Source organism: Cyprinus carpio, chromosome B15 (assembly GCF_018340385.1).
Source record: "Cyprinus carpio isolate SPL01 chromosome B15, ASM1834038v1, whole genome shotgun sequence".
Taxonomy (NCBI): domain Eukaryota; kingdom Metazoa; phylum Chordata; class Actinopteri; order Cypriniformes; family Cyprinidae; genus Cyprinus; species Cyprinus carpio.
In genome coordinates this window covers 3,280,183-3,305,247 of record NC_056611.1, presented here as the reverse complement: position 1 = coordinate 3,305,247, position 25,065 = coordinate 3,280,183, and the positions used below count along the sequence as shown (strand labels likewise).

The 25,065-nt window shown below is 39.2% G+C and overlaps 1 protein-coding gene across 1 annotated transcript; it reads left to right on the top strand.

Annotated features, from left to right (window-relative positions):
* Positions 1 to 480: 480 nt before the first annotated feature.
* Positions 481 to 22,569, top strand: LOC109105034 (beta-secretase 1-like). The gene is made up of 9 exons (XM_042738928.1): positions 481 to 1,238; positions 2,961 to 3,049; positions 4,130 to 4,346; positions 4,423 to 4,560; positions 7,371 to 7,505; positions 8,619 to 8,720; positions 8,807 to 8,956; positions 9,746 to 9,917; positions 20,955 to 22,569. The coding sequence occupies exons 1-9, from the start codon at positions 978 to 980 to the stop codon at positions 21,197 to 21,199; spliced, it is 1,509 nt and encodes a 502-aa protein (XP_042594862.1). The 5' UTR covers positions 481 to 977; the 3' UTR covers positions 21,200 to 22,569.
* Positions 22,570 to 25,065: the final 2,496 nt, after the last annotated feature.

Here is a 25,065-nt window from a genome sequence, read left to right as displayed (position 1 = left end):
GCTGCTTGGTGTGTATGAAAGTGTTGAGTTATTTCCAGCCGATAGTGTCACTGTGCCGTGATGGCAGTGCTGGGGCAAAGTCACTGATTTGCATGAAAACACTGAATAAAAATGTTAGCTGTGTTACACTGTTGTGCAGTACAAGAGGAAAATGGTCTGATGAATAAACTCCAAGCTCCATGATGCTTCACTCCAGCGTCTGTCAGTGCGCTAGTGTAAGAGCAGTCTGATTCATTTAGCGAATCGACTCGTTTGAGCGTTTCGCATCAACGAACCGTTTCAATAAAATGAGTCACCACGTTTCATAAATATTAAGCTAAATATCGATGTATTTTTATAGGAGACCTGTTGCGTGTAATGTGTGTCGTTTGTGGTTGCACCTAACAATTTAACTTCAATCCACTACAATGTTCTTTCAGTCGAGTGATTCATTCGCTCTGTCCGAACCATTCAAAAGAGTTGATTCCCGTGAATGGTTCGCTGAGGAGTCGGACATCGCCACAGTGCGCGCGGATGCGGGGAAGATGGAGGAGGAGACAGGAGCTGTGTGAGGACACAGAGATGCGGATCATGGAGGCTTGCGCCGTCAAATGAGCAAAGGACCAAAGACGACGCTTAATGGACACGGGGACGAGCACAGGTCAACGACAGGACTCCAAAAGAGCGCGTCCCGTCTGCATCTCGAGAAATAGACCGGCCGTCTCATTTTAACAGTTCGTTTCTTAAAGAGCGTTTTGCAATTGGGCATCAAGTACGGTATTTCCATATAATTATTCTCATAAACAATAACAAGGAATGTGGGAAACGGGGACGGTTGTCGCTGATGGTCAATGCGGAGGATATTCACACGAGCCTGGATGTCCTTTAGTGCTCGCAGGGACTGGGAATAAGCGCATTCTGTGCGTAATGACGCCATAACAGAGAACTGGACACTTGAGCGTTCTGAAGAACACGACCGGATCTGAACCCTTGGAAAGATGAGGGTTCCGCGTTTGCTTCTGTACTCATGGACATTATTGGCCCTTCTGCCGGTCCCCTGCTCCGGCGCAGTGCTGCTCCGTGTCCCCCTGCGGCAGGGGCCCCTCTCACAGACCGCGGGCCCCCGGGGCCCCTCCAGCTCCTCCCGAACACGCAGAGGTGCCAGTGCGGTGAATTTTGTCAACATGATTGACAACCTTCGGGGAAAGTCAGGACAAGGGTATTACATCGAGATGGCCGTGGGCTCTCCGCCTCAGAAGGTGAGAAGGACACCACTGAGAGCCTGCGCTACAGCATAACTCCAGACTGCACAGATTTCTTTCATATTTTGTCTTAACATTACCTATACTTATTTGCAGAAATTGTCTTGCAGCATGAATATCACCACAATGTACAGCAAAATACAGAACCCTATCCCAAATAAACAGTGCGGACCGAAATACTTTTAAAACATTTTGGAATTATTTAATTTAGAACCTATCTTCAAACATGATTAGACTAGAATTTACATATTACCTTAAACTAAAACAAGAAAGACAGAAAATATATATTATAGTATTTAAATATTGACTTAAAATATATAATTTTTATTCAATTTTCCCCATTGTTTTCCGCTTTCAATTTTCCCCATTGTTTTCCGCTTTGTTTCAGATCTTTATTGATCATTAATGACTAAGAGATGTTTGTGGGTTTTCCAGTGCTACACTGTCTTAATAACAGTGTGCTATTGTCTACTACATACACACTACTACAGACCTACCTGCCACCTTTTCAGGATAAGAAACATACATGTACCAGTAATAGTCATTCTATTGAAATGTTTGCTCCATTCATGCATTTCTGGGAATCGAACCCACAACCTTGGCATTGCTAGTGTTGTGCTGTATTGTTTAAGCCAACGGAAAACTTGATCTAAATTCTGACAGAGTGAGAAAATCACACTTTCCTCCAGGCAGCGGGAGATCTCTGCTGAGCTAGGGTTTTATTTTTTTAACAATCGTTACAGTTCTCCTTTGTCTGGTGCTTCACACACAAGCTTGAAAATGATGTGGAAGGAAATGAATGAGTGTTTTTGCCACTGATGACTGTCACATCATCATTACTGTGGGTAAGGTCACATAATGCATGAGGAAGAGGAAGGCCTGTGGCGCAGGGGTCACTGGAGGAAGCGTGTGCACAGGGACGAGGCTAGGACGCAGGATACAGACTCAGTGAGCAGAAATAACAGGAAGCCCACAGGAGAAATCAATGACATGAGGAGACTACAGCAGAGAAACGGCCAAGAGCTGCAGAGACAGAGAGGAGAGAAGAAGTGCGTTGACTCAAAAACATTTGTCTGATAGCTTTCATACAGAGAGGTACATTTGGAAAGACTCCGAAGTCTTGTGAATGCACAGGTGTGATGACTACACAGAAATCAGTACAGAAGCGGTCAGTCCATGTAATATGTCTTCAATCAGCTATTAAAAAAGCCTTCATTAGCTGATGTTGAGTGCAGAGCAACTGATGAAGTATCATTATAGAGTCTTATGAAGGCAAGTGACAGTGTTACCTTCGAATGTCTGTGCTGTTAATATAACTCTCTCAGCAAGACTCTCAAAATATTCATGAGTCGTTATCAAAGCTGCCGGTCAGACTCTGAAATGGTCATCGTGGACTCTGCAGCTCCGTCTCGTTCTCAGGTTTCGGCCCTCGTCTCTCTACCTCAGAGTGTTTCACATTCTGCTCGGTCAGGGAGTCTAGCGCTGAGAGGCTGATCAATAACACATCTCATTCTTAAATACCCCTTCACAAACACACAAACACCCACAAGGTCACAGAGATCGTCAGCTGAAGACCTGAGCCACGTCTAGAGACTCGAGGGTGGGCTAGTGATCGTATCACATTACAGTGCCTTAAACACGCTGCCAAACACTGGCACCACTCACATTTCTGCAGACATTCATTGCATGTAAACTTGAAGGTTTCCCTTTGTGTTTCAGCTGAATATCCTGGTGGATACGGGCAGCAGTAACTTCGCAGTCGGCGCCGCCGCTCACCCGTTCCTCCACAGATATTACCATCGCTCTCTGTGAGTACTGCTGACTATTCACACTAGGGGTGTAACGCTACACAAACATGACGCTTCGGTACGTACCTTAATATCACGGCTCGGTATGCTTTCAGTAGAGCAGGAGGAAAAACAAAACAAAATTGCTTCTTTTTTTTTTTTATTAAACAGTGGTTTACTGAACACATTGATCACTCTTTAAATAAATTCAATTATAACTCAAATTTTCTTAGGGATAAAAATCTATCTCAGCTTCTGCCTTAAAGTCTAAACTACAGCGAGCCCTTTCACATTACTATAAGATTACAATTAACATCAGAGCCCAAACTTGAATTTAATTAGAGTTTATTTTTTAAATATAACAATCAACAGACAACTTTAAAAATGTATGCAGACATGTAACTTGCACATAATGCAGTATTCAAATTAACTTCTAAATCCAATTATAAAATTACTATTTGTTGTTGAAATATTATCATTTACACAGTGGTTGTCATAACTTGTTTCATAACAGACTTATTTAAACATACATTAATTAAGACATCACTAACAGGTAAATATAATGAGTATATAGTCTAATATTTCGTGAAATGCTCTTCTCTCTCGACTAACTATTATTAACTATTGAGCTGTGGACACTGATGACGTGCCTGAGGTAAATGAAATGCTGTCATATTTAGTTTACAAGCTGTTTTAATGACGTCTTTCAGGGAGTGAAACACTGATTGAGTGATTACATGATGCTTGAGATCTTCATGTTTGTTTGGTGTTAGAACTAGTAGTAAAGAGGAAGAGATGATCACACTGCCGTCAGAACTGAGACGTGTATACAGCCGTCTGTCACACCACATCAAACAGCGTCAAAACAGCATTTATTGTCTGAATTTCCTGAATTTTTTTTAAAAATGACATAATTTGAAAGACGAGATTTTGTTTCTTGTCAAAAGTAACAATATATAAAACTGGAAGTTTCCAATGAATTTTCACTCCATGCATACCGGAAATGTTCGTTATGAATACGTGTACCGCTACACCCCTAATTCCCACACAGATGGGACACGATGTTCTATATGAAGAAGCTGTTGTTGTTTGTGTCGACAGCTCGTCGTCGTACAGAGATCTGGGCCGCAGCGTGTATGTGCCGTACACACAGGGCCGCTGGGAGGGCGAGCTGGGCACAGACCTACTGTCCATTCCTCACGGGCCCAACGTGTCTCTGAGGGCCAACATCGCTGCAATCACCCAGTCTGACCGCTTCTTCATCAACGGCTCCAACTGGGAGGGCATCCTCGGACTGGCCTACGCCGAGATCGCCAGGGTGATCTTTCTGTAGCTGTCATAACCTCACAGAGCTTGATGAAGAGGCGCTTCTGATCAGGTTTTGTGTCTTTCAGCCGGATGAGACTCTAGAGCCGTTCTTCGACTCTCTGTTGAGGCAGACCAGCGTCCCAGACGTCTTCTCTCTGCAGCTCTGCGGAGCGGGGTTCACCCAGAACTACAGCGCCGGCAGCTCCACTGTAGGGGGCAGTATGGTGAGAGCTGTGAAGACAGAACATTTCCATGCTGTAAATGGTTAACTGACCCCAACATTATGTAATTAAGGGGTTAGTTTACCCAAAAATGAAAATTAGGCTTTTTTACTCACTCCCGAGGCATCCTAGGTGAATATGATTTCAGATGAATCCAGTCGGCGTTATATTAAAAATGGTCTTTGGTCTTTCAAGTTCTGTCACTGCAGTCAGCAGGTGTTGCATTCCTTCAGTCCAAAGGATTTTAAATTAAAAGCACCCATCCATAAAAGAAGTGTCTCACACAGCTCAGGGGGGTGAACAAAGACCTCCTGTAGCGAATCGATAGGTTTTTGTGAGAAAAATATCCATATCACTTTAATGTAGCTTGCGCCAACAGCTGTACACAGAAGCAGACGTATGAGGTCAGCGTTGTGCATGCACTGGTGAGTCTCATGAAAACCAACGTTTGTTAACAGGAGCAAAGGAAGCAAAGTTTCCTTACTTTAGCGAAGGAAAACCAGTCTCCTCTTGGCTTATATCGAAATCCTCCGACATTCTTCTTTACAAATCCTCGTTTTGTACTTCTAATTCTTGACCGTTGTTTTGTTTTGATCTCGCCGCTGCATTTCCGCGTGCATCACTTCTGAGCGGCGCATGCGCAGAGCTGACCTCACACGTCATACTCCCAGAACTGCTTCGTTTACAACAGTGAGTGCAAGCTAGATTCAAGTGAATATTACATTTTAATTATGGATTTTTTTTCTCACAAAAACGCATTTTACAACAGTGAGTGCAAGCTAGATTCAAATGAATATTACATTTTGAATATGGATTTTTTTCTCACAAAAATTGGATTCGTCAGTCATATCTAAGATTTGACAGACTAATTTTCATTTTTGGGTGTTTTAAACTGTTCTGTCGAACACAAAAGGAGGTTTTGCAAATTGGTAGTCGTACTTTCTGCCCCGATTGATATGCATGTGTAAGTGCTTTGACAAAGAAACACTGATATACAATCACAGCAGCGAATTTATTAGAGAGTTGATTCAGTATTAAATAACGTGTGCGAATAAAGCACTGAGTGGATTGAGCGCACAGCGGCGGAGATGTGCGAGCTTATCGAGTGAATATACCGTTCATCACTGGAAAGTTTGTAGTTCGGTCGGATATGTCAGAAACAAGTAAGTAAAATAATGCACAGGCTACTCAACAATAGAGAGAGAGAGACAGAGACAGAGAGCACTCACGCACTTCTGTTGTGTGATCTTTGATGTTCACTCACTTAGCACACGCATTTGGATTAAAACTAAATCGTAAAAAAAATACAATTTATAGGGGCATTCACTTTAAACTATTTATTTTCAACCTTAGGCATACATGACCCTGGCGAAAGTGAATCTAGCAGTGTGTGTAATGCGCTGGGCAGTAGTCACTACTGTCCCTCTCGTTCTGCAACAGTACAAATTTTGCAGCTGAATATGGATTTTTTTCTCACAAAAACGCATCGAGTCACTACAGGAGGATACATGCTTTTTATTTCCAGTCTTTTGAGAGGAAAAAAAAAACGTGACTGATATTTATGAAAAATATCACAGGAGGTTTATAATGAGTGTTTCCCTGCATTATTACAGCAAAGCGTGTCATTACAGTACTAACTCGCTGCAATGGAGCAGCTCTAATGCTATTAAATTACAGATGATGAACCATAGAGCAAAAACATGAACAAAGAAAGTCACAAAAACTTGTCAAATATATTTTAATGGGCATAATTAAGTGTGAAAATAACAGAAGGATATACAGTAAAACCAAAAATTATTCAGAGACCAGATATACATTTTTATATTTTTTAGTGGGTGCAGGACACTTGAGTTCAGGTTTGCATGAAGCTGGATGACAGCACACCCAGGAGACTACAGACAGTCATTAAGGCTAAGGCTGGCACGACTAAGTATTGATAGTTGTATAAATACTGTCATACTAACAGCTGTCTGAATAACTTTTGGTTGATTGTAATCCATTACATACCTTTCTATCAAAGTTATCTGAAATTATCAAGATGAATTTGTTCTGACACAGTTTAACTATGAGTTCTTGTCATATTTGATATTTTATTACCATCTTCTAAACTATAGAGAATAAACTGTTATAATGTGAAATGTTGAAGGTGTCTGAATAAATTTGGTTTGACTGTATCTATTTAATAAATGAAGTCAACCAGCTAACATTATGCATACTCTTTTGGTTTCTGTACCCAATATTTAAAAAAAATTACAAATGCAATAAAAATATTGGTATCGGTACTCTGTATCGGCAAGTACCAAAAATAAAAGTATCGTATCGGGCGAGAACTGGAAAAAGTTGTATCGGTGCATCCCTAGCTGTGACTGAGAATCAGACTGCAAGCCCTGAAAAGGACAAGAGAATGTTATAAAAACATCATAAAAAATAGTCCACATGATTATTCTAAGTCTTATGAAATCATAGGATAGTTCTATATGAGGAGCAGACCAAAACTGCAGCCATTTTAAATATTTGTGACTTTTTTTCTTTCTTTTTTAGATTTTATCCTTTTTGGAGCTTGTCGGCATGAACATTGTGCTTAACATCTCCTTTGTGTTTTGCACTGACATAAATTAATTTAAATTAACCCTTGCCGTTAGTTAAATCACCCAAAACTTTTTTTAATGTATTTTCTTGTAATAGTATTTTCTTGTAAAATATAGTCCAGTATTTTTTTTTACAGTGTACCATGTGAGTTAAACAGGTTTATGTAACGTGAAACAAAACAACTTCAGTGACATACTATTAAAGATTGTGTTGGTTCTTCACAGGTTATTGGGGGAATAGATCCGTCCCTGTATGTGGGCGAGCTGTGGTACACACCAATCAGACGAGAGTGGTATTATGAGGTCATCATCGTGCGCATCGAGGTCAACGGACAGGATCTTAATATGGACTGCAAAGAAGTGAGAACAACTCTCCTGGTTTTGCCTCAAAGCATTTATTCCTTTTGAGAAAACAGACTTCACAGATTGAGTTTCAGTATCTTCAAGCACATGCACTTTTACAACATAAACATAAACTGAACATAAACTGTTGCTGTTTTCACATGCCTTTTACGTATAGATTTTATTAATTTACTCTTGTCTCAAGTCCAGACAATTGTAAAATAAAAAAAATCCATGAACCACAAATTTTTTTTTGTGTTTTTTTTTATTTATTTATTTTTTTTTTTTTATTTTTTTTTTTTACAATTTTTACCTAAGTTACATTAGTAAAATTATGATCTAAACAAAGACTACAAGAAAGAAAGATAATTTCATAATTGTGATCCCCCCCCCCCAATTTAAGTTAAACCTTCATTATTTATAACCAGACCAACAATTTTGCCTTTAGTAAGAGAATTCTTGAGACTTTGTCAACTTATGCAGAAACTGTAAATATATTATTTAATTGTATTTTGGATTGATATAATTAGCATTATCAAGACAAAGGAGGTTGCCATTTAATTTCAGAAATATTTAACAATCGGAACAACAACCGACATGAAACATAATTGAAAAGTGTAATGGAAAGACTTGTTCAAGATGCTGTAACATCATTTTAAATTCGGTTTGGATGGCAATTTCTTCCAGGGGTAATTGGGAGAAAATAGGAAGTTAAACCCACACTGAAATTGGTTTAATGTATATGTAGGCCAATATGTTTGACTTTTCAATTTACATCAAATCAACCTCATGTCAAGTTTTTCAACGCATATTTTTGACGCATATTCAACCTGTTTTTTGACGTCAATATTGATGTCAGTTTGATGTCTTTTCAACATCAGTTGCCCACTAAGTTTTTAGAAGTCTTGAATTGAATTGAATAAATTGAAAAAACTAGGAGGTGTGTGAAAAGTGCATTTTAAACAAGTCTATTTCCAAATATCCATAAAGTTAAAATTACATACAGTTGAATAAAAACATTTGTGTATTTTTCTAGTTGGTCATGGTTAAGAATACAATTGAACAGTTTTTATTTATTAAACAGAGGTAAAGTTAAAGCAAACATTCTCATTGTTTCTCTCTGTCTCTCAGTATAACTATGACAAAAGTATCGTGGACAGTGGCACCACAAACCTGCGTCTCCCTCGTAAAGTGTTCCAGGCGGCTGTGAAGGCCATTGAAGCGGCTTCATCGGTCAGTTTATCGTCTGCGTTGGTCTCATTTTTGACCATGCTGAATGTTCTGGGTTTTCTGGCTCATCTGGCTCTTTGTTCCCACAGACTGAACAGTTTCCGTCAGGTTTCTGGCTGGGCGAGCAGCTGGTGTGCTGGCAGGTGGGCACCACACCGTGGCACATCTTCCCTGTCATCTCTCTCTACCTGATGAGTGAAAACAGAAACCAGTCTTTCCGCATCTCCATCCTCCCACAGGTACTTCATTCTGTCATCAGACAAGCTTCATACTGACAAACGAATACATCAGCTAAAATGTGCAAAGTGCGCTGCTTGTAACACTGTATCCCACAGTGCAATGCAGTTCTCTCACTTTTACCAGTTACGATCCCTCCCCCTTGTGGGACTCCCAAACAATTCGGTCAACGATTCATTTTTCCAAAACCCTCCTTTGCGTGATTGATCCAATTGGTCTCATTTTCATTTAATTTCGCCTGTAATGGAAACCGCCATTTTTAACTCTCCAAAAGTGGCACCTAGTGGCAAAGAATGAATGTACATTTTCATTCAGACCAACGAGAAAAGACCAACAGGTGTGCGGGAAATATGCTTATGTTTCATGTTGACGTCAACATGATCTTGAACTTGTACGGAACTGAATGGTTTCAGCTCTCTGCCTTGTAAACGACTCCTAATTAATGTCATTAACATGTAAAAGATCACTAGTCATCATCTAAATCTTTTAATGTAGAACAGCGAGCTGCAAGAACAGCTTACATTTCCAAAAACCTGCAGCACTCCGACAAGAAAAGTGCATACATCTGCTCAGACCCTGACGTGACGCTTTCCACATCAAAGACAGTTTTTACTAATATGAGCACTGACTTGGATTTAAGTGCACTCACACTCTAAGATCAAATCTGTGCATATGCACACTTTATAAATGAGGACATTAATGTCTACATGATCATAAGTTTCCTCGTCTGTAATGGTTTGTGAATGCATGTGTGTGGGGCTGATATCCGTCTGTTTCTCGTCTCTCTGCAGCAGTATCTGAGGCCAGTGGAGGATGTGGCCTCGGCTCAGGAGGACTGTTATAAATTTGCTGTGTCTCAGTCCAGTACTGGTACGGTAATGGGTGCCGTCATCATGGAGGGCTTCTATGTGGTGTTTGACCGAGAGCACAAACGCATCGGCTTTGCGGTCAGCACGTGTCACGGTGAGAGAGCGTTTTCTCTGAGAAACTTACAGTGGCCTCAAGTGGTATCACATTTACACCTATGGGATTTTTTTGTTCCTATATTCCAAATAGATAGATTATGATTTACAAAAAAATGTAAGGAGACTCACAAAAACATATTCAAAGATTAATAGATTGAGATTCACAAATATGTTAGAGTTTCACTAAAATAAATAAAATGAGATTTGCTAAATAAAAAGCATATTCTCAAATATCTCTGTCACATACACAACTCTGGCTGGCATTCATTTGTGAATGGCTTCATGTGAATTTGTGCATTTCAAAACATTTCTAGCGTTGTAACGATCGGCCTTATCTGTCGACTTACATGGGTTCAAAATGGGGTCAGATTAAAGTGTGTGAGATAAAATAAGTCTTTTAAAAAGATGAGACAACAACAAATGTAGAATGAATTAATAGTGTTTCCCTTCTGAGGGAACTTCGAATTGCGTCCTCTAGGGGTCGCATTGGGGAACACCTTCAGCGTCAATGGTGTCTGAAGCATACATCTAAACATGACAATAACATTGGCCGGCGACAGCCTGTGACGTCCTCACCAGGCACGACCACAGTATAAAAGAGCCCCGGGAGAACACGTCATCCTTTTCTTTGTCTTCAAGGACTGTTTTGTTTGAAACGTGCATTTCCGGTAAGAACGAATTTTCTTCTTTACCATGGCGAGCAATAGTAAGGCGTTTAAGAAGTGTGTGGATCCGTGTCCTCATTATTTGATGCACGATCTTTGCGTCTTTTGTTTTGTTGAATATGGCGTGAGGTGTTTTGTGAGTGTGATCGGTAGGAATGATCTCTCTTCTTCACGAAAAGCTCTGCTCTCGTTTGTCTCTCTTTTCGAGGAAAGCCATCAGCTCCCCGTGGTTCAGGACCCTCTGCTGCTGATGAGTTGAAAAAGGGTCTTTCCCTTTCGCGTTCATCGGTCACGGACAAGAGTGAGCTGCTGGATGACGATGCTCATCATCTGATCCAGCGGCTAGTGCTCTGCTAGTTCCAAGCCACGATGAGCAGGAGATGTCAGATGAGGACGAAGAAGTCGAGACTGAGTCCTCCCAATCATCCTGCCCCACGTATGATGAGCTGCTTGAGGTTATGGATCACACCACGGCGAGGCTTGACTTGCCGTGGAAGTGAGCCAAGAAAGTGACGCCTTGAGGCCGCCTCAATGAGCGCTGTCATTCTAGCCATACCCCTCCATCTAAAGTGAGCCTTCCATTTCTTCCCACTCTCAATGTGGAGGCTTAAACGCTTCAGGCTTATCAGGCTGATCTGCTTAAAGACCTGGATAAAAGTCAGGGTCTATCCCCTGATGAGTTGTGTTGCACCACAGATCTTGCCCTCTGTGCCACTAAGCAGGCACTTAGCAGATCCATGGTTGTTACGGAGAGGCATCTGTGGGTGAATCTGGTTGACATCAGGTAGAAAGAGATGGGCTTTCTAGGGATAATGTCAATGACAGCCGTCAGGCATCCTAGGGGCAACTCCCATGGCTATGGTAGAATTGGTACTTAGAATCACAGAACATTAACTGGAGTGTGAGAATCACTTTGCTGCAGTGTAGCAAGAAATTTGTTCCTTTTCACTTTACGTACATCCAGTTGTGTTTTGGTGTATTTGCATGTAGCAGTCTTGCCAAATCCACAGTCTTTTTTCAGTGGAATTGGGCTAAATTGGGGCAATGTTTGATTAACAGTTTGTCAGTTTTTTACGCAGACCTGGCAACTTGCTGAGCAGACATGCTTTGCTGAGGGGGAACAGGAATTCCAGAGGGGAATGGAAATGACTGCTTCACCTGTCTGTGCAGTGTGCAGTGTCACATGACTAAACAAACAGCACATGCTATCAGTGATTTCTGCCTCTAGAGGCTGCTCTCATACTGTATAACAAATTTCTGAGTCTTTGCTGTATAATGAGGACCTTCTTAGCCTTTCCAACAACGGACCCAACCCTGTTATAATGTATTTTTTTTTTGCAGACTTTGCTGTATAAATCGTTGTCGATTAATCGGCAAAACCAATACATCGGTCGACCTCTAATAGCGATCATGTAATAAGAACAGTTACTCACACTTGTGTTGCGACATTACTGTAAAATCCAATATAGTCTTTTAGTTTTAATCTTTCTGAAAATCCCACGTCGAGTTGTGCCTTGTTTGTTAACGAATCCATGGTAAAATGAAGTGAACAAAGAACCAAGTTCTTACTAACACAGCCTGGATCTACATTATAGGGGTCATATGATGCGATTTCAATTTTTCCTTTCTGTTTGGAGTGTTACAAGGTCTTGGTGCATAAAGAAGATCTGTAAAGTTGCAAAGACTAAAGTCTCAAATCCAAAGAGATTCTTTATCAAAGTTAAGAGTCAACCACGCCTACCTAAAACGGCTCATTCTAACATGCCCCCACATGTCTACGTCACGACGTGAGAAGATTTCCATAACGCCACCCAAATGTTCAGGCGTAACTTTTATTCTCGCTGTTGCTGCCAACACCATGTTGTGGAGACGCTGTGTGTTTTGTTGTGAAAGCGAAACTACTTTGTTTGGCCTTCCAAAAGAGGGTGCAACTAGAAAATCAGTGGATAAGTTGTATTTACAACACAGTTCAGGAACAGTTCAACCCAAATATTCAGATGTGTGCAGCACAGCAGGACGAGGACTGTTTCCTGTGAGAGTAGCCTACAATGCCAGTGTGTTTCTATAAAGTGAGGCAGTTCCAACTTTGTAAGGACAGTCTGGTGCTTCTGACTCACAGCTTGTAAGTATGTTTACATATTTAAATAATTTGCCTACTGATGATTCAAACGCAAGTTTTGAGCAGCGTAGAGTAGCACTTGTTGTTTGTCGTTTCTCCGTTCCAAATGCAGACATGGTTTTATGTTTACGCAACATGATACATAATGTAACGTAAAATGAAAGTATAAGTCATTATAATTATAAGTAATTATGTCCCCACTGGATGCAGCAAATGCCTCGTTTATAATTGGTTTTATCGTTTTTTGTCTTTGTCGCTCCGGGACACATGGCATGACAGTATGGTAAGGGTTGTAACATTTCCGACTATCGTGTGTTTTTTCAGGTAAATGATAGTTGAGTGGATTGATGGTCGTTGTGGGTTAATCTGGATTTTCATTTCTATGAGCTTTGTAAAAATCAACACATTTCAGAAAGGCAGGGCATAGAGGAGAGACGCGTGAGGCATCCTATACACATTCTTTTTAGCAACGTCATATGACCCCTTTAAAAATAAAGTAAATTTACTCTTTTCTAACGTTGGGATCAGAAGGCAGGCAGCGCAAACACTGTTTTTCCACAGCTTGACACTCCACAGCATCTTGTTGTTTTCAGAAATCTTTATTGTTTGCTTTATTGTTTGCATAGACTTACATTTACATTTACATTTACTCATTTAGCAGATGCTTTTATCCAAAGTGACTTATAAATGAGAACAATAGAAGCAATCTTGTTGTTTTCAGAGCATCAACAGTATACAAGTGCCATGACGATTCTCAGTTAGTCTAGTACAGAACACGTAGCAAGGTTTTTTTTTTTTTTTCTGTTTTTTTGTATTTTTTTTTTTTTTTTTTTTTTTTTTAAGAATAGGATAGACAAGTAAATAAAAGGTAAATGCTAGTATTAGTTGGTCAAGTGCTGGCGAAAAAGATGTCTTTAGATGTTTTTTTGAAAATGAGTAAAGACTCAGCTGTTCGAATTGAGATCGGGAGGTCATTCCACCAGCTGGGAGCAGTCCAGGAAAAGGTCCATGAGAGTGATTTTGAACCTCTTTGGGAAGGCACCACAAGGCGCCGTTCACTTGCAGAACGCAAGCTTCTGAAGGGCGCATAAGTTTGAACTAGTGAGATTAGGTATATTGGCACCATGAAAAGCCATGCTTCTGAATGACAGATCCTAATGACGTCATGTAGATGGAGAAGAGGAGTGGTCCAAGTACTGAGCCTTGAGGAACCCCAGTAGCAAGTTGTTGTGACTTAGAAACTTCACCCCTCCAAGACACCCTGAAGGATCTATCTGAGAGGTAGGACTTGAACCACAGGAGTGTGGTTCCAGAGATGCCCATCTTTCTGAGGGTGGACAGTAGAATCTGGTGATTAACTGTCAAAGGCAGCAGACAGATCCAGCAAGATGAGTACTGAGGATTTTGAAGCTGCTCTTGCCAGTCGCAGGGCTTCAGTAACCGAGAGCAGGGCAGTCTCAGTTGAGTGGCCACTTTTGAAGCCAGATTGGTTGCTGTCCAGGAGGTTGTTCTGTACAAGAAACATAGAGAGTTGGTTGAACACTTGCTCAAGTGTCTTTGCAATGAATAGAAGAAGGGATACCGGTCTGTAGTTTTCTAGAAGTGCTGGATTTAAAGACGGTTTCTTAAGCAGTCTTGAACTGCTTAAATGCTGAGGGAACTGTACCAGAGGTGAAGATAGGTGTTGATAAGGTGAGTAAGTGAAGGTATTACTGAAGAAGAAATCGCTTGAAGGAGGTGAGTAGGATCAAGTGGACAAGTAGTAGGATGACTGGACAGGAAAAGTTTGGAAACATCCATCTCTGAGAGTGGAGAGAAGGAGGAGAGAGAGTGTGTATTCTTTATTATGACGTTATCATCCGTCTGCAGTGTGGAAAATTGGTCACTAAAGGTTCTAGTCTAATTTGTGAAGAAAGCTGCAAAGTCGTCGGCTGTAAGAGTCGATGAAGGAGGCGGACTAAGAAGAGAAGAGAAAGTTTTGAAAAGTGTGCGAGAGTCGGAACAGTTGTTAATTTTGTTGTGGTAGTATGATGTTTTAGCAGTGAAGACATCTGCAGAGAAGAAAGAGAGGAGAGACTGATACACACTGAGGTCGGTAGAGTTTCTTGATTTATGCCATTTCCACTCTGCAGCCCTGAGTTTAGAGCGATGTTCACGGAGAAATTCGGACAGCCGGGGGGCAGATGGGGTGGTGCGTGCTGGTCTGGATGACAGTGGGCAAAAGTTGTCCAAGCAAGAGGCCAGAGTGGAGCAAAGAGTGTCAGTAGCACTGTTCGTGTCCAGAGCTGAAAACTGCGAGAGTGAAGGAAGTGAGGATGAAACCAAAGAGGACAGGCGAGATGGAGAGAGCGAGCCTAGGTTCCGTCAAAAGGTGACCTGCGGAAGAGCATGTGCCTCTTCAGGAGTAAGTGCGAGGTTAGCAGTTATGAGGAAGTGGTCTGAGGTGTGCATTGTGCACAACTAAAGTGTTTTCCATGGAGCAACAGCGCGTGTAGATGAGGTCCAGTTGTGAGTCGCTGTAGTAGACGCTCGCTTGAGAACAAATGAGGCGAGCAGAGTGTTGAAGTCAGCAGCCTGGGGTTTATCTAGGTGGATGTGGAGTCACCAAGCAGTACCAGAGGAGTACCATCCTCAGGAAAGCTTGATAGTAACACATCCAACTCCTCCAAGAAGTTTCCCAGCTGACCTGGGGGACGATAAATGACCACAAAGAGGATTTTAACAGGGTGGGTTATAGTAATTGCATGTGATTCAAATGAACTGTTACCTGTTAGAGATGGTTGAAGATCAAATTTCCATTCTTTTGAGATAAGGAAACCAGTACCTCCACCCCTCCCAGTTGTGCGAGGGGTGTGGGAACAAGAGAAATTAGTGGAGAGGGCTGCAGGAGTGGCAGTGTCTTGAGGTTTGATCCAAGTCTCTGTTAGGGCCATGAGATTTAGACCGGAATGAGTAGCAATAGAAGATATGATATCTGCTTTGTTAACAGCAGACTGGCAGTTCCAGAGACCAACCGGAATAGAGAGTAAAGTAGTAGAGGTCAGAGGGACAGGCCGTATATTTTTGGGATAGGCCTGCCTCCGACGTACAGTGTGTGCTCTCCGAGTGTTAGTAGTGATAGTAGAGATCTGAAAGCACATAGTGAGTACAAGTGACCTAAATAAGTAGTTGAGAACAAGCTGTACAAAAACAAAGAAAAAAAGGGGAGAAAAGCAATACTAAAGTGCCTTGTCGGTGTCCTTGCTCGGTGGAGTAGCACAGGTAGATTCGATGTTCTTTACACTCGTCGGTCTTCACACGAGGGCTGCTGCGACCGCTGCCGCGGTGAATTACCCACTTTTATATTTGCCTGATTACCTGTTATTGAAGTCAACTGGCCACGCCTTACTATTTAGCAGACCGAAACTGGGGAGTCCCGCGATAGGCAAACGCCACTTCAGCACGTATTTACCATGGTCAAAAAACACAGTAAATGAAACAATGTTTCCTAGCAACGAAGATCCGCACTGTAGTCTAATGAGAAAACAAGGCAAAACACTTACAAACTGCTGTCCTTTTATGTTGCTCGACTGTTTCTTCTGCATTTTTCGCTCTCTTACACTACATGTGTAAAACGGTGGGCGGGGCTAAACAGGCAGCGATGTAAAATCAGTGGCCGTTGATCTTCTTCTGCGAAGGCAGTGCTTATCTACACTATTACGTCATAGAGTACAACATTCCAAAAACATGTCATTTTGGCAGACTGCCTACAATATAAGTTGTTTTTAAACTAACAAGAAAGTTCTGAATCTTACAGGATACTTTTATAGTACAGTGACCTCTTATATGTCAAAAGATCAATTTTGATTTCTCAGTTCATAACCCCTTTAAAATCTGATAATCTTTTGGACACATGGTGTTTAACCATACAAACAGCTCTTAAGCTCAATTCATTCAGCTCAAAGAACCATATAATATGTGACCCTGGACCAAAAAACCAGTCATAAGGGTGAAACTGATATTTATACATCGTCTTAATGTCTGAACGAATAAATTAGTTTTCTGTTGATGTATGGTTTGTTAGGAGGACAATATTTGTCTGAGATACAACTATTTGAAAATCTGCCATCCGAGGATGCATAAAAATCTAAATACTGAGAAAATCGCCTTTAAAGTTGTCCACATGATGTCCATAGCAATGCATATTACTAATCAAAAATTATGTTTTGATATTTAATTTTGTCTACACGTCTTGACATTGGAAATATTTCAAAATTCCCAAATGCATGCAGCAATCCACAAATGAATGTCAAGCAGAGCTGACCTAAAAGTATGTTTGTGAATGTTTTTTTTTTTTTTTTTTACGAAAATTTCATTTTATTTGCGAATTTATTTTTGTGATGGGTGTCCCCGACTAAGGATTTTCATAGTCGAATCAGAATTGTCGAATCTTGCCGATGGTTGATTGATAGTCTTATCATATGTTTGTGGGCAGGGGGCAAAATACATTACCAAGAGTCAAGTAGTCATTCGACAGTCGACAGTATGTAAGCAAAGTGTTGCTCTTCATGTTAAATACTGACGTTAACACACAGGGAAAATGTGTAGCAGATGCCTCGCAGATACAAATGAGGTAAATAATGTTTTATCATGCTTTGATTAAAAGATATCTAAAGATATCGGCTGCATATCATGTTGTTTATTACTTATCAGAGCTGATGTACTAAATAAAACAAAATAATCTTCATTATTATATAATAATCTACAGATGCAGGGAGTATTTGATGAAGCCTGTGTGCATTAATGTTTACTCGAGCTGTATAGAGATTTTCACAGAGGAAATGAACAAATATCCTGTTAATTATTCTAACTTTGAAGCATATAGCCTAACGTTACTGCCACATAAAACTCCATGCCATCACCTAAATATGAGCTGCTGTTAAAACTGCTCAAACTCAAACTGCCGGACCGATTCCAGAATTAAATACTGAGGGTGCTTCAAAAAGTGTGCTCTTTAATGCACAAACATTTTCACGTATAGCTTATTTTTGTCCTGTACATTGTTCTTTCGAGTGTGAATCCCGCACAAATATGTAGATGTCATTCCTGAACCTTTGCAGCATGTACTGTATGTGGCCGAAAAATAAAAGTTTTACACAAATTCTGAATGGATTATAGGCTATATAGCCTAGAAAGCACACAAAGAGCACTGCCTTTAAATCACAAAAAAACTGTCCCTCATCTTCATCGTGTTCTCATTAAGTTTTGTTATAGTGAGAGGATTCGTGAACTTGCACTGGACAAAAATAAACCTTTTGATTCTCTACAAAGCACAAACACAAGTATGCATTGGATAGTTTGCCAGATCAGTTTCACCAATATGATAGTAAATAGATGATATCTTGAGTTCTGTGTGAAATCAGACATTGAGCACCACCATATAGCCAAAATGGCATGATCATAACACCTCTGTGAATATTTGACTTTGGGATTGGTATCCAATCAGGCTCCTCCTATAGAAACATTGAATCGTTGACTATTCGGGGTCACCCCTAATTTTTGTGAAACTCATATTATATGAAACATATATTTGTGGACCTCATTCTGATTATCTCTTGATGTTTATTTTTTGTGACTCTCTTTTCATTTATTTGTGGATCATAATTTGTTGGAACGAAGAAAAAAAAACATATATGCCACACACAAGTGAATATGGCTAGTTTGAGAAAAGCTCAAGCGTCATTTGTTTAAAGGTGATATTTGTGACTTCTGTCTGTGTCATGACATTCAGACATGTCTAGGCGTGGCTTAAAACGATTGGAAGAGCCTAGTGATCCTGAAGACTGGATTGGCTGCTTCAGGTGTGTTTAACTGGAGCAGCACTAGACACCCAAGGACCAAGTACTTTTGGGGCCACTGTATTTAAAGTGATTTAATAATCAATGGAATTAATGTTGTTTTATTTCAGCAACAACACCAGTAATAAATACAGAAATGGGATGTAACGATTCACTCAACTCACTATTAGATTCGATTTACGATTGAGATTTCATGATTCGATTTTCTCACAAATTTTTCTTTCTTTTTTTTTTATTAACAAAGGTGTCCTTTTATTAGGCTATTGCTGCATATTTCTTTGTGAAATTGAAATATAACAAAACTAAATTGAAATTTTTTAAACAAACCCTAAATCAAATAAATAAGTTACCCAAATAAAAGAAATCGCTTCACATAAACAAACTAAGGCTTTGTCTGTGCTCTTTCCATTTAAAATTAGAGGCAACCACTGCATTTTAATCATGATCCAAACAAAGATGCAGCATGAGTAGTTTTTAATCTAAATTAGACTGTATCATTTTGAAATTTGAAGCAAAAACAGAATGGTCTTATTTAGCTTTTGTGAAACTACGCATAAAACATATCTGCAGGGACGTGCACAGACACAGAGGTTCAGGGGCTCAAGTGGGAAAAAGAGCACCTGTCATAGTTATAAAAAAATAAAAAATATTCAAATCTATAAACAAAACATTAAATATATTAAAGTGCCCCTATTATGGGTTATAAAAGGTTAATATTTTGGTTTTGGGAGTCCCCAACAACAGGTTGACATGCATACAAGGTCAAAAACTCTTTCATTTCATTTATTTTTTACCTTACCTGCTCAATGACTCCCAAACGATTCGCTCAGCGATTCATTTTTCCAAACCAACAACTTTAGAGAGACAACAACTTTATACACGGTGCACTCTCAGATTTAAAACTTTGCAGGGTGTTTTCATTCACTTAGAGCTGTTACACACTGCATGAAAGGTCATTTAAAAAATTCCATAATAGGGGCGCTTTAATACAACTCTGATTAAATACCAATTGTTTTTAATTCCCTCACACTCACTCAATTGTTTCATGTTGTTTCATTTTTCATCAGATGTCTACAAAATAATCAGTTAACATAGAGACCATGGTCTTCTTTAGCATTCACTAATTTTATCACCAGATCAGGCAACAACAAAGGAAACTAAGCCACAGTGTGCATGTTTTCTATGCCAAGAATATATTTTGAATAAATGACTGCACAAAGGAGAGGGTCATATTTTTACTAATAATTTGTTTATATTGCACAAGACAATATTTTAATTATTTTGTTGTTATAGTAATATATATGCCCAAGTTATATTGCCTTAGCTAAACTTTGTTGCATGGTTGCTCATGGGTCATGGATGTTAGCAAGACAAATTGATTATATTGACTGCCTTTTGTCTTTTGGATAATTTGCTGTATATTCGAGGCACAGGTAGCTTAGTCTTTTGTTCATCACCACACCAAGACAAACACAACTAAAAAGGGAGAGACTTCAGCGTCTCTCTGCCTGTCTGTGATGTGCTGATGTGCTTCAATGCTATGCTGTGTGGAGACGCGGAGGGAGAAAAGCATCGGAACTCGACAGTCTCAGCATTTCCCAACTCGACCTGATATTTAAATAAATGTTTTATTTGTTTTGTTTTTTTTTTGACAGGGAAAGCTGTGCGCAAACAGAAACACACACACACGCGCACATATATTCATTTATAAAAAAATAAAAACTCAGAAAAAGGGCAGGTGCTCAAGCCCCCTTTTATGTCTCTGTGTGCAGGTCCCTGCGTATCTGAATGAAACAGCAGAAGCTCTGAATGAGACGCAAATGTACTGTCTGCTTGTAGGTTGTGTTGATGGGTGTCCTTTTATTAGGCTATTGCTGCATGTTTCTGACAGCAGGTGGTGCTTATTTAACTGCTTTAATATGCATCGTTCCATCGTTCCATCGTTAAAAAAGAAAATGCCCTTTAAACTTTTCTAAAAACAGTCAGTTCCCCTCAGAGATACATTCATATAAACTCCTACTCTTATTGTATGGTCATTTGTTTAGCATCTCAACTGATTTTAATCATCATATATTTGAATAAACTTTCAACCAGCTCGCGGTTCATCGTTACATCGCTAATACAGAGTAATATTACATTCTGGACCTAGGTTGTTTGTTCAGAGGCTTAGCAAGATAACTGGGACACTTATTAACTCTCATTACTAATATGCAAAAAACATTACCCTAACCTAACAACAACAATGCAGTCATGCACCTTATAAAAGAACATAGACAGTATAGACAGTACATAGACATCCAGGATGTTTTATTACAGTTATGAGAATTTTATGAGAGCATCATTGAGATTCATAAATGAGATGTCACCTTCCTTATTTTTTGTTGATGTTGTTTGTTAATTCTCCTGTGCTTCAGTCCACGATGAGTTCCGCACCGCCGCAGTGGAGGGGCCCTTCCATGGCGTGGACCTTGAGGACTGTGGCTACAATGTCCCTCAGACCGACGAGTCCACATTAATGACCATCGCCTACATTATGGCGGGCATCTGTGCCCTATTTATGCTGCCTCTGTGCCTCATGGTCTGTCAGTGGCGCTTTACGCGCTGCCTTCATCCGCTGGGCGCTGGAGATTTCTCTGATGACATATCCCTCCTGAAGTGAGCCATATCTAAACGCAGAATGAGTTCAGTGCTTGGAAGACCAGCCGTCCTTGAGGGTCTCAAAGAAGAGGAATTGATGATATTGATGAGGCTACAGTGATTATAACTATATATGTTATAATTGTGCAAATGCACACACACACACACATTCACACACACACTAATGGGCTGTCCTACCCTGGAGGATTTGGTACCCTCTGACCCTTTCTGAGTATGTGATATGTGAATGATCCTTTATCTTGTAAGTGTGGATAGCTGTCCTGGGACTGTTCAAGTGAAGTTCTGTAAACTATGTGAGTGAGTGTGTCTGTGTTTGAAAGTTAGAGGGATATTGTTCACTATATTAAGATGTCATGTTCTATAATATGATCAATATTGATTCATTTTCAAAATGAATAAGTGGTATAATAATGTACTGTTTGAGTCACTGTTTATGACATACCCGTCCCCAAAAATACCATAAGGAACTCATATTACTATTACTTACTAAGGCAACATGATCTTGTGACTGTATTAATTGAATGCTAACAGTTAATAGACCTATATGATTTGAAATAATGATTGTCCCTAGGAAAACATGTCCAGTCATATTTTACCCCAAAATCTAAAGGAAATTATAACAAATTATATTTAAACATAAAGCCAATTTTAGGACCAAGAGTTATTTTATTTTATTTTTTTTACATGGCAATTTTAGTAACATTTTCTATTAAATTTCCATTACCCCAATGAAAATAAATTAACAAAAAACTATAATAAACTATTAAAAACAAATAATATTATTATATATGTAATATATTATTTTAACTGCTTTCCATTTTAATTTATGCAGTGGTCTTAAAATAGGATACATTTTTATTTATGCAAATAAAAAAAAAAGTTTTTTTATTTTTATTTATTTTTATTTTGCCTGGACACGTTTTCTAAAGATTTATTCTAGAGCAGTCATATTTAAATTATGTAAGAAATATTCATCTGCTTTTGAATAATTTATCTGGACACATATGGAACTGTAATGCTGACTTCACATTGCAAATATGATTGCACACACGCACGTACACCCACAGACACACACACACACACACACACACACAGAGAGAGAGAGAGAAATGCAACCAAACAATAAATGCACCTAAAACAATTTCTGCCTATCCTTGTGCATATAGTAACTCACATTAGGAAAAGCACATACTTTCATACATCATGTTAACCAAACCTTTCAGCCAGTTTAAGCCAGAACAAAACTTGTCTACTCTGAAAGATCTGCAAAACAGTTTCCTACTGCTAACAAACTTAATGTATTAATGAAAATCCAAATTGGCAGCTCTTACATTTAATAAAGTATAATACACCATAATGTGTGGTCTTATTTCTTGGTGCATATGTGATACAGCATGGGAAGCTGCCCTTTGCTTCCCCCTTCTGGACAAAGGTAGTCATTCCTGAGTTCTCGGCAAATGAATTCTGAGATTCGAGATCACATAATTGTAGATTTGATGGAAGATAGTGTTAAACAATGGTGTTCTTTAAATATCATGATTAAAGATTGTGTCTGCCTCCCAAACAACACTATGAAGCTGTAAAGACTGTTCTAGAATTATTGGCACTAAATAGGAAAATAATCTACTTCCCACTGATCTAGATGTTATTAATGCCATAATTTGGACAATGAAGTGATTTGTTATTTCTTGTTAATTTAGCCACTGTATTAAAAACCTAGTCTACCTAGTTTCTCTGTAGGCAGAAACACTATCCTTCCACAGCTTTAAGGGATGTTCTCTTGAGGGTTCAAGGTTATTCATTATAGGCCTTTATCACACTTCTGCATTTGAAAAGCGAAAGCTTCAAATAGTAGTGTAGCCTGTATCAATGGCAGTGCCCATAGCACAAAATTGTTGTACAGTTTATCACAGATACGTCATTTAAATCAATGAACCTAAGTTTACAATCATTACCTGGGTATGATGAAACAAAGAAAAATGTTATGCCAAAGCATTTCATAATTTAAAGGGAAGCGCAAAAGCCTAATGTATGTGAGACACTACAGAATCCGAAAATCTTTTTTTATGAAAGAAATGCACAAATAGAATACGAGCAACATATCTGTCACAAATCCTGTCCATGGTCTTCCATCCACTCGCCACCAGAGGTCACCCTCTCATTACATTGACTCCCACACTTCACAGACAGTTACGTGTCACTCTGGACTACATTCCCCATGTTACATTGCACTGATTATGGACTCACCTGCAGCCAATCACACACACCCTATATAACACCCACGCTGAGTATTGTTAGCACTTATCGCTGGTTGGCTGAGAGCTACATTACAGAGCCATTCAGTGTTTTTCTGAGTCTAAGTCTAGTTTAGTCGTGTTTATTGCCTCATTCATCTGTGTCTTGATCCTAGCCAGTTTGCTTCGTCCTGTCTGTTCTCTGCCTGCCTTGGACTTTAGCCTGTCTTGAATTATCCATTCGTCTTGCTGTTTCAGGCTCTGTTTACACCTTGCTTGGACTCTTGCCTGTTTGTGGATTACCCGTTTGTCTCACCATCTGGATTACGTTTGCCATCGTTTAATGCATGCCTATCTCTGGATTACTCTTTTGTCTTGCCCTCTATATACCTGTGTGCCATTTTCTGACCCTTGCCTGTTGTATGACCACATCTTTTAATATAAGCTTTGCAAATGGATCTGCATGCCTCTCGTCTTGCTTGCTCCATAACAATATCAGATTACAGAGCAATAAAATTAAACAAGGATATACATCCCATAAAACATTAAATCACAAGTAAAGACTTTACAAATAATAACTCCCAATACAAAAATAATAGAGTGAACAAGGAGAAAGTACATAAACAAAGCTTCAATCATAAGTACATGTGATAGCATACAGTACATACACATGCACATGCATAAATACATACACAGTAACTTAAAGGGGGGCTACAAAGGTGTTTCATGTATTCAGAGTTGTTCACAGTGTTAGAGATGGATTTTCATGCTAAACATGGCCAAAGTTTTAAAAAATAATTTGGACGAATGACGAGAATTTCTGTGCCGAAAATCTTACATCCTGATTGGTACAAGTTTTGGCTGTTTTTTTTTTTTAGATTGTGGATTTAATGACGTAGACAATGGTGGAACTCCTTATATGAGCGTTTCTCTCTGCAAAGAGTAATCTAAATTACAAGTTTATCAAATGATTTAAATAATTAATACATTACCGAATATAATCAGCTTCAGAGTCTTGAAGCATCAAACATTTCTCCACATCTTTGCACCTACAAGAAATAAAGAAAATAATCTTGTGATTTCTTTAAATGCATTTACATAAATGAGACCAAAATGAACACCCAAAAAGGCATATATTTTAAAATAAACAAACTCTTACAATTTATCAATAAATTAAATTATAACATTACGTTGTAAAACTGTACCTTGTTAACAAGTAACTTGTTAACTAATTGTTTATTGAACTATGTATTTGCAAACGTGATACTCAAAACAGCTCACTTGTTATGCTACTTATATCATATGTTATAAATAAACTCAACAGTTGATCTTCCGTGAGTTTATGTGTGCCGTTAAGCCTGTTTTGATGTTGAATGTAACGTTAATATAATCAGAATCGCGGTTCAATGCTTCCTTAGTTTTTTTTATTTATTTTTTTTCACTCAAAGTTTAATCAGGCTAACTTGTCCAGTCGGGCATATAAACATGTCTTTCACTTAAGAATGGCTCAGACGAGCTTTAATGTCGAGAACAACTACAGAATATACACAATTACTCATTTACATGTAGTTATTATAGTAAGGCGTCACGTCAATATGGGACAGTTGAACTAATGAAATTTCACATATTTTGC